Raw genomic sequence first — 11,185 nt, 5'->3', positions numbered from 1 at the left:
CTCTTTTATTATCTTTAAATTATTGCATTCACATTATACAGGATATTGGAAAATGGTTCAGAATTCAAGATGTACTCACTAAACTAGTGACAGTACAAATTGTTTAATCTATATTAACGAAAGATTCATACAGGGTTAAAAACACTTTTCCTTATCTTCCATTTCTTAAGATCGGTATGATCCTGAAATCTAAAAAAGTAACTATCTCACAAATATAATTATTCAATCACAAAAAAATCATGGACAGAGACTCTCTCAGTCAGCTCTAAAGAGACATCGAAACTGTTCAACGTTTGAAGATAGGACGAAGATACATGGTGAGGAAAGGAAACAGAAGTGATATAGAGTGGCAAAAAAAATGTTCTTTTTCGTTCGAGATTTTAACGACGAGAAGATGAAGGGAGAGAAAAAGAAAGATAAAATGGAAGAGCGTGTGAAAGAGAGAGAAGCTGCGGCGCGGCGATGGGAGGTCGGGCATACCGCGCGGCGCGCGTCTCTTTGAGTTCGCGAATAAAATTGCTGTAAACTGCATTCTGTTTCTCTAGGCCTGCTATTTGAAGGCGATTGAGACACGGCCGGATTTTGCGGTTGCCTGGAGCAATCTTGGTTGCGTGTTCAATGCGCAAGGAGAAATATGGTTGGCGATACACCATTTCGAAAAAGCAGTTGCCTTGGATCCTAACTTTCTAGATGCTTACATCAATCTTGGAAATGTATTGAAGGAAGCTAGAATTTTTGACAGGTGTGTTTCTGTGCAAATTGATTACTCGTCATTCTTTTTTTATTTCTTAAATAATATAAATCATGTAATAATAATCCTAGATAGTCAAATCTGTTAAAACATGTTTTGCAAAGTATTTGTTACAAATTCTCTTGATAAATGTCTAAGTGCAGCAGAATCTACTAATACGATAGCAGATTGTAAAAATTTTTTAGAATTTGTCTTTTAATCACGAAGTAGATCATGTCGGATGTAGTTGATCACTTTGCTACAATTTTTCACTAGAATCATATTTTACTTATTGTATATTAAACAAGAATTATTTGTTTTTAATATTATTTTCAAATATAATAATATGAATAATATATATCAATAAACATACAATGAAACTTTGATTTTATTCATTTGCAAAGTGATAATTTTTCTGTGCTTGTACGTACATTTACTGTTTTACTGTATCATATATACATTTAATATGTATATATGAAAAAATATTTGAAAATTAAGTACGACGATTTGGTATAAGTTTACCAAATCGAACTTACAGTGTAAAAATTTATTTGTCTCAATTCATTTGTCGCGATAATTTAAATGACTTTTAGATTTGTGAAGAAAATGATAGACAAAGAAATATTATACGCACAGTGTTGATCAATCAACGTCTTGAAATTCTCGTTGTCGTCGGTTTTAAAGTCTGTGCGAGATTGAAAATGGCTTTAGTTATTCCATTGATGTATCACATAAAATCATCAATGGCTAGTCAAAAGTCATACAATTAATTTTATTTTAAGAAATATTATTATCTATTGCACCGTTCTCTTTTTTTTACGCAAGTTTAGAACATGAAGATGTATATTCTGCGCATTTTTCTGCGCGCGCGCGCGCACACACACACACACACACACACATACATTAATTTGCTATATATATATAATAAAATATTTTCATAGTTTGTTTTTAAAGTTTCCCAATTAAAAAAGAGAAATTATTGAATCATGTGCACTTAAGCGTTACGTATTGACATTTACGTTTGATGCACTTACGTTTGATGGAAAGAGAACATAGGCGGATATGGCGCATGAGCTGTCGAGTCAGTACTGAGAATCGATATTTATGTAATATCCTTTTCAAGTTCATCGTCCTCCGTTTAAACGAGAAATTCGAACAATGTACCATTTTTTTTCAAATGCAATTTTTTAAATCAGAATATTTCGCGTGATTAACATTGGCGTTTGTTATAATATTAATTTAGAGAGGAATTTAGTTTTTACTATTTTATCGAGATTTTTAATATAGTAAAATAATCTTGGTTTTACAAAGATTTTACTAGAGATCCATATGACTGCATATCATCACGTTTATATTCTTAATTCTCACAGTTTTACATGTAAATAGTGATAAAATTATAAACATCTTTTGTAATACTTTTTTGTCTACACAACCGACATTATACACATACTTATCTTTAGATATTTTAATACTCAGTTATTAGTATTTTTATTTTATATATATACACGCGACTGAGAGATTAAGGCAATCATAATAATAAAATCAATTTTAGCGTTTTTTTAAATATTTTTTTAATGTTTTTTTCTTATTGATCTATAATAATAGATATAAAAGTGAATTGAAATAAAAACGTCTATAAAATTGATAGTAATTGATGGATAATAATGGATTCATTGAATGCAGTTATTTGGCTCCGAGGTTTCCTCACGCATAAAGTGGGAGAAATTCGAAGACAACTATCGATTCCAAAAGCCGCTCCGCCCCCATTGGAGCCTTTTGCCTCCTTCCGTTGTGGGAGGATACGCGTGCCCGTTCAGTTTTCGTTCGCTCGCGAGTTAAACGACTTTCCTCTGGCTGTTAGCATCTCCCGGCGTTGATCAACCTCCTAGGATCCGCACACCGAAGGATCCGCTTGTAATTCCTGCTTTAATTCCTGCCACCTAGACATTTATAGTTCCTAGGATAAATGAATCCTAGATCCACGTGGATTTAAAGATCTGCGCAGTTCGTACTTGAATGATTTTTATTTCGATCTCACGCTTCAATATTAGTGAATTCAAAAGCTGCATATCCAAGGATCTATTGATATCCTTTATTTTTTTATATAATAGTTTTAACGTGTACATCGAGAATATTGGTGGACCCATGAAAATTACGCGCTCGCGCGCGCGTGTCAAAGATATCCAAATTTGTGTATGCAAAAGTTTTCCATTTAAATTCATGTAGGTATCGGGAAAGCGTGTTTTATACAGGTTCTGCAATTTAAAAGAGTTGTAGGAAATATTCAAAGAAATTAGGTTCAAGTGAATCTAATGGATATTATCGGAAGGATTGTCTGCTTCTGTGGATTCGCAACATTTTGTGCTTTATGAAAATATGCTCCAAACGAACTCGAAAGAAGCTTTGGAAGAATAATCCTTACCTCCGCATATCTTGCATCAAGTCATGCTTTCAAAAATTCCTTTTTCCGAAATCCCTTAGATTCAAGTTCCCTTAGATTCTCTTGCATCCCTGTCTCTCTAAAGATTTAGTCATCTAACGTACCGCGCGTCGTCAAAGATCCTTCCTTCGGAATCCGTGGTCTCTGGGATCTGCGGATCCAAGACAGCCGGGATGGAGAAGGAATGGACTGCCAGTGCGTGGTCGTCTATACGGTGATCTCGCCTTCGACTACTATCGCACCCGCGCTTCGCGTTCAAATAGAAGATACTCTCGCGCGACCCTCTACATCTGGATGCGTCTCCTGGATCAAGTGCTACGTTAAAAGGTTCAGCAGACTCGTCTATAGCGCTGGGAGCTGTATTAACAACTACTCTCTATAATATAAATTACGATCGAATTGATAGATATGATAAATAATTTTTCTTTTCAATTATAGAGATTGTAGAGAGAAGTGATGTTCACTTAATATTATATTAAGGCCTTTTATAAGCTAAGCCTTTATCACCTTTAAGATGATCTGAAGTTAACAATTGTTTTTAAATTACCAATTGTTACAGAGCTGTAGCCGCGTATCTCCGCGCGTTAAACCTTAGTCCTAACAATGCAGTCGTACATGGAAATTTGGCGTGCGTTTATTATGAACAAGGGTGAGTTAATGTTTTACATTTATGCTTGCAAGAGAAATTTTCGAGGGAGAACTAACATAATGATAAAACAAAACGTCGACATATTCCGAGATAAAAAAAAAGTAATCGAAAATTGTGTAATATTATAGACTCATCGACCTGGCCATCGATACATATCGTCGTGCTATTGAACTACAACCTAATTTCCCTGATGCGTACTGCAATCTGGCGAACGCTCTCAAAGAAAAAGGACAAGTGGTCGAAGCGGAAGAATGTTACAATACCGCCCTCCGACTTTGTCCCACACACGCGGATTCTCTTAATAACTTGGTACGAAATTATGTTATTTTAAATGTAATGTAAATGCTAGAAGAATAATTAAATAAGTTTATAATGAAATGATTTCTTTAGGCCAACATAAAACGCGAGCAAGGCTACATTGAGGAGGCAACTCGCTTATATCTTAAAGCCTTGGAAGTATTTCCCGAGTTTGCGGCCGCCCACAGCAATCTCGCCTCTGTCTTGCAGCAGCAGGGCAAACTGAATGAGGCATTGATGCATTATAAGGAAGCAATTCGCATACAGCCAACCTTTGCCGATGCTTATTCAAATATGGGAAACACTCTGAAAGAGATGCAAGATATACAAGGCGCTCTACAATGCTACACTCGGGCTATTCAAATTAATCCGGCCTTTGCTGACGCTCATTCCAATTTAGCATCGATCCACAAAGATTCCGGCAACATTCCCGAAGCGATTCAATCATACAGAACAGCGTTGAAGTTGAAGCCAGACTTTCCAGATGCCTATTGCAACTTGGCGCACTGTTTGCAAATAGTGTGCGATTGGACTGATTATGAAGCCAGGATGAAGAAGTTGGTGTCTATTGTTGCTGAACAGCTAGATAAAAATAGACTACCTAGCGTGCATCCGCATCATTCCATGCTTTATCCTTTATCTCACGAGTTCCGGAAAGCTATTGCTGCTCGACATGCTAATCTTTGCATAGAGAAAGTAAGTCCGCTTATTTATTCAGTAAATCTTTCTTTATAACAATTAATATACTTTATTGAAAATGATATTCTATTCCGTTTACTATTCTATAAATATTTTCACTTCATCGGTAATTATTATATATGAAATTATATATGAAATTATATATAAATTATATATAAATCTGTATATTGCAGATCCATGTTCTTCACAAACAACCATATAAATACCCGCGTACAATTGGCACACGATTGAAGATTGGATATGTTTCGTCGGACTTTGGTAATCATCCGACCAGTCACTTGATGCAATCAATACCTGGCTTACACGAGCGTGAGAAAGTCGAGATCTTCTGTTACGCACTTAGCGCAGATGATGGCACAACCTTTCGTGCGAAGATAGCGCGAGAGGCCGAGCATTTTGTCGATCTCTCTCAAATTCCATGCAATGGTAAAGCTGCCGACCGCATCAATGCAGATGGCATCCATATTCTAGTGAACATGAACGGCTATACGAAAGGTGCTAGAAACGAGATCTTCGCTTTGCGACCAGCTCCGATCCAGGTCATGTGGCTAGGTTATCCTGGTACTTCTGGCGCAAGTTTCATGGACTATCTCATTACGGACGAGGTCACATCGCCGTTGGAGCTCGCCAGTCAATACAGCGAGAAACTCGCCTATATGCCACACACTTATTTCATCGGCGATCATAAGTACGTAAATTTAGTTTTTATTTATTATTATTCGCGAATTTTTTTAATAGATGATAAAGATTATATAAAGATCAAATAGCTGCATTCTTGTAAAATCTCATTTTACAAAAAATTGTATGTATAGCTTGGCCAAATTAACAATTACATCTATTTACTCTTAGGCAAATGTTTCCTCATCTGAAGGAACGTTTAATCTTAACGGACAAGTTGAATCACAAAGGCAAAGTAGCTGACAACGTTGCGGTAATCAATGCCACGGATCTCTCTCCGATGATTGAGAATACTCTGATAAAAGAGATTCGCGAGGTAGTTGTGCCAGACAAAAAGCAACCCGTTGAAATTTCACTCAAAGTTGCCGAATTACCGACTACTACTCCAATTGAAACGATGATTGCTTCTGGTCAGTGTCAAATGTCTGTGAATGGCGTCGTTGTGCAAAACGGTATGGCCACCACACAGGTGAATAACAAAACTGCTACAGGCGAGGAGGTGCCTCAGAATATTGTGATTACAACCAGGCAACAGTACGGCTTGCCGGAGGATGCCGTAGTTTATTGCAACTTTAATCAGTTGTATAAAATCGATCCACTTACTCTTCACATGTGGGCACACGTAAGTAACAACAAAGCAATTTCATGAGACGTAAATTCCACATCAAATTGTCTGTAACTGCTTGATTCTAGATATTAAAACACGTGCCAAATTCCGTGCTGTGGTTGCTACGTTTTCCGGCGGTCGGTGAACCTAATCTTCAAGCAACGGCACAACAATTAGGTTTGACGCCCGGCAGAATTCTGTTCAGCAATGTTGCTGCTAAAGAAGAACATGTGAGACGAGGCCAATTGGCCGACGTATGTTTAGACACACCACTTTGCAATGGACACACAACCAGTATGGATGTTTTGTGGACTGGAACGCCGGTAGTTACACTTCCCGGAGAAACTCTAGCCTCTCGTGTCGCAGCTAGTCAATTAAATACTCTTGGCTGTCCCGAACTAGTAGCGCGAACACGGCAGGAATATCAAGATATCGCTATTAGATTGGGTACCGATAGAGAATAGTAAGTATTTTGACATTTGTGACATGCCTCTTTAAGGCATTATATAGTTATTTTTTTATAAAATTTAACATATATTAAGATTGAAATTAATCTAATAAATTAAAAACTTAAAATTCAATAAATAAGAATAACAGTTCAAAATGGTTTTAACGTCTGTACAAAATTTATATTGTTGATAAAAATAGTTACTCATACATAATAACTTGAATGATTCATATATTATATTATTTAATTTATTTAATAAACTTATTTCTTTATGCCAGCTTGAAAGCAACAAGAGCTAAAGTTTGGAAGGCTCGATCAGAAAGCCCACTATTTAACTGCAAGCTGTACGCCATGGGCATGGAGATGTTGTACACAAAGATGTGGGAGCGTTACGCGCATGGAGAAAATCCTGATCATGTTTCAGCCCTTGATAAGAACGATAGTCAAAAATCATCAAGCATTTCTTCTTAAGATATTTGACGATTACTTGAGCTTCAATTTTGCGATTAACGATTTCTCTTCCCCGAAAATTTTAGCATTTGCAATTATAGTTAATATATCTATATTCCCATCGTATATAAATTTCGTATCTCTGCTGAAACTATTTTGTACAATAAATTCACGGAGCTTAAACTAGACAGTAGATATCAATGTATACATTTATACAAGATTTCTTATAATTCTCGCGCTCTGTACTTTTTTTTAAAAATGATTTTCTTAATAACATTTGCGCGTTCGATAAAAATCAGTTGAATCGTTTTATCAATTTCGTAAAAAATTATGGAAAAGCAATTTGAATTCACCCATGTAAGAAATTAAAAAAAAACTGTTAAAAATAGTAACAATAGCAAGTATTAATGAATATTCTTGTTTGTAGAAAAACAATATTTCCAATATCTTATTTTTTATCTATCTTCTTCTGCAACGTATCTGAATAAAATATTATCAATGGATTTATTGAATTATCAAAAATATTTTTAAAAATTGAAACTTGAGATTTAATGACTTTTTAAAAATTTTAGAGAATTACAACAAAAATTGGCATTTTCAAAAATTTAGATATCAAGAACTTTAAAAGAAATTAATATGCAAAATTTTCTTTTTAATTTACAATTTTACCGCAAGTTGTACTATTATAAACTGCAATCGAAATCTACTATTGTATAATTTGCTTATATTATTGCAATTGACAAATATGAATATCGTGCTATCGAGATATCTATCCTCGCTTTCTGTAAATGACCCTTTAACGCAGAGATGTGATTTGTTGAAGAACACACGAATACTTGACAAAGATTAGGCTTTAGAATTTTCTAAACTTCACCATATCGTTCCACTATCTCAAAAGATATAAAGGCATAAATTGCACGGTTTGTTCTTTGAAATTTAGAGAAATCCTGAAAGATAAAAAGCCAAAAGAAAAGATCGAAAGATGCCAAAGATTTGCAAAATCTTATTAAATTTCAATAAACCAAGAATTGTGTAAATTCAAGAATCCAATATATATGTAATTTAAACAAGGAACCAGAAATCTCCAAATTCAAAACGTTTTTTTCAATCGAGATTGAATTCAAAGACATACAAGTTATAAGTTGATTAAGATCGTAGAGGAAAAAAAATCGGAAAAATTTGTAGAAGAAAGAGAAAGAGAGAGAGAGAAAATGCCAAAAATGAATCTAAAAAACTATAAATCTAGAAATTTTGAATGCAAAGCTTGAATATCGAAATAATTTGTTTAGTAATTGATCACGTGTGACTTCTATTTTTATAAAATGGTGATGTTAAAAAGCTAAAAGTTTTTTGGGTATTTGATGTCTAATGTCAGTACAATCAAATTTTTGTAAGGATAAAAGTATATACGATACAATTGTTGAAATCATTTCGATATTCATTTGTTGTAGTTAACACAGTTTATCATTTTCAATATTGGGATTCTCCAAACATTTGAAAAATGAGATATTACTTATCGGATACGGACGGCGTAACATAACTGTATTATATCAAACGACTAATGATAATGTTCATGTAAATATTAATAAAGGTAATTGTTAATTATTTACGTTAATCCAATAGCTGATATTGTGCGATTTGTGGTATTGACGAAATGTGTAGAGATAAAAAATATTGGAAAAATATAGCGAATTGTTCTATGTGTAGAAAATAAAAATGATAAACGAAACAATCTTTTACAGTTTGTACGTTGACATTGTACATTCTGTGATTTGGAACATTTGTGTCGATACATCATTAGTGCGATGATCTTATGGTAATTGACAAAAAAAGTATCTCGAAGGACAGCGAGTATTAATAATTGCGTTCTTAATGTAATGATCGCTCAAGTATAATTGTATTATATTTTCAATATGCTCTGAATTTAAATATAATCCCCCATCGTTGTATTTAATTAATTAAATAAATATGGGTTATGAGAAAAAAAATTACACAACCAGTGAAGTTTATCACTATTCGAGTAATAGGTGAATCACCATGGGTAGCATTATCAAGGAATGTACATACTTTATTAGCCATTGGATAATTGTTTTATCGTTTATACATGTGTCAAGCAAATTGTTGGCAATATTCTAGTAGTTTGTCAACAAATTTGAAAATATTACCGCAAATTGGCATATTAATTATATTGATAAGCTCGTGTTCTGCTAGCAGAACATGTTGACAGAAAATGACAGCAGGTTACCAATAGAAACTAGGCAGATTCTGCCATTTCGTAGCTACTTTAATACATATGCTCGATTTCAGTCAGTCTACTACTATATTAGTTTTCAAAATATCTGTGATATTTCATTATATGAATATTACATATTCTGTTGACAAAATTTGAAAAATACTATTTTATAGATTGGCTATTTGAAATACAAACGTACATTTTTCAAGTGAAACTTGTTTCCTAGTGATTAATGACTGATTAAAAAAAAAATGGCTATACATTTTTTTTTTTTTCTAAAAGAGGTTGTTGAATTTAAGAAATCCGTGACTTTGTGTTTAATAAATGCCTTTAAATAATTAAATTAAGCAAAGCAAGTTAAACGTTACTTTTTGCAGAAATTCGTATTGGAATTGATTTCTTTCTATAATACCATCAATTTTAGATAGGTGACGCGCATATTAACTGTCGCAGATCGCATTTCTCTATCACGTTCAATAGCATATCCGCCCACCGTGGCACGGCGTGTACCCCGTCGGGACTATCAGTATCGCTCTTGATAGTCGCTATTTGTTAAACGTCGTCGTTACGTGACAGATAAAAGCATTGTAATGCGGGCATTTAGCTTTTATGACGCGCACTTATCGCGCATTCACATGAAGTCCGTCGAATCGTTTCGCGCCTCATTGCGAGCCAATATACAATACATTGGTATAATAAACTCAAAGAACACTATAACATCCTAAAATTTCGAAAACGTTGTCGTGAAAAAGATATTTCTGTGGAAAAAACATCATTACGAAGTTTCTAAAAAGCCTCGATTTATGTCTCGATTTATATAATCGAAATATTTAAATAGATTGAAAAAATATATAGGTACCGAAAAAATTCGCTCATATTTATCATAATATGCATATACATATATACATATAATTCGATTTACAAAGTTGACTTACGAAGTTGAATGAAAATGGATTTTACAAATCAAGATTAACAGCTACTTATTATAATCCACATTGAAAAAGGAATATTTAATCATTTTGTGTTATTGAACCTATAACGTGACGATATGCGAGAGAAAGTTAATTTATTTCAATGTATAAGTAAAAGGATGTGATTAATGCAAGAGGAAATGATTCATATGATTTTTCATTTCTGACACCATGATTCAATATGGCTGCGGTGTGCGGATGAGAGACAGAGTTGGAATCTTAAGTATCAAATTAAAATGATTTAAACGCTGATAATGAATTTTCCATAGGTCATTCCATATAAACATATGACATGCGTAAGTTCCTATTTTTGTTTTTGGCGCAGCAACAGCATTGCGATCGCGTTTCATACGGCCCTTAGGCGCAGTATCGATTGCTGCCACCTTGCGAGGGTGAAACTGGGTCGCAAGTACCCTTCCCACAGAGAACAGTCGCTTGCTTTATTCCTTCCTCGTCGTGCATGTCATTTTATATCATTCTCTCTTTCTTATCAGCTCATTGTCAAATTAATTCATGCCATTGCTGTTGCTTTTAATATTAATGTATAATTAATAATAGTCAGATATTCTAATATTAATATCCAAACGCTTATATATATATATATATATATATATATATATACACACACACTTCATTCATGATTATGTTCATATATATTTCCAATTATATATATTTCGTTTCACAGTCGTTTTGTTTTTATTTTGACAGAATTTTTTTTTTTGTAATTTGATATGCCATTTTTATAATTGATTATTTAGGTATGAATGTCAGGGACTCGTCCCAGATCGTAAATAGACTTGAACGCGTTTATATGCACTGTATATGTATATACGTATACTCGCGCATCCCATTTACTTTACCTTCTTCTCTTTCTAACCTATGTATTTCACTCGCTCTCCTCTACAGTCTCTCCTCTTCTTTTTTTATCTTCTCGTAGTGACAGGCACAATTTTCAGAATTAACATCATGCTCAAATTAAATTG

General features: G+C 33.9%; 1 protein-coding gene across 4 annotated transcripts in view; it reads left to right on the top strand.

Annotated features, from left to right (window-relative positions):
* LOC108692550 (UDP-N-acetylglucosamine--peptide N-acetylglucosaminyltransferase 110 kDa subunit) overlaps nucleotides 1–7,254 on the top strand; it is a 16,041-nt gene extending 8,787 nt beyond the window's left edge. For 3 of the 4 annotated variants that reach the window (XM_018200858.1, XM_018200857.1, XM_018200859.1), the window contains 8 exons: nucleotides 546–742; nucleotides 3,730–3,819; nucleotides 3,948–4,128; nucleotides 4,210–4,812; nucleotides 4,989–5,503; nucleotides 5,665–6,115; nucleotides 6,187–6,563; nucleotides 6,827–7,254. In XM_018200858.1, coding sequence (XP_018056347.1) covers nucleotides 546–742; nucleotides 3,730–3,819; nucleotides 3,948–4,128; nucleotides 4,210–4,812; nucleotides 4,989–5,503; nucleotides 5,665–6,115; nucleotides 6,187–6,563; nucleotides 6,827–7,019 — 2,607 coding nt within the window. In that variant the 3' untranslated portion in view covers nucleotides 7,020–7,254. Of the gene's footprint in view, nucleotides 1–109; nucleotides 470–545; nucleotides 743–3,729; nucleotides 3,820–3,947; nucleotides 4,129–4,209; nucleotides 4,813–4,988; nucleotides 5,504–5,664; nucleotides 6,116–6,186; nucleotides 6,564–6,826 lie in introns of those variants that run through there. The other variant, XM_018200860.1, reaches the window with a different exon arrangement.
* The last annotated feature ends 3,931 nt before the right edge of the window (nucleotides 7,255–11,185 follow it).

The sequence above is a fragment of the Atta colombica genome, unplaced genomic scaffold (genome assembly GCF_001594045.1).
Source record: "Atta colombica isolate Treedump-2 unplaced genomic scaffold, Acol1.0 scaffold76, whole genome shotgun sequence".
Lineage (NCBI taxonomy): Eukaryota > Metazoa > Arthropoda > Insecta > Hymenoptera > Formicidae > Atta > Atta colombica.
This window is presented reverse-complemented; position numbering and strand designations above follow the sequence as displayed.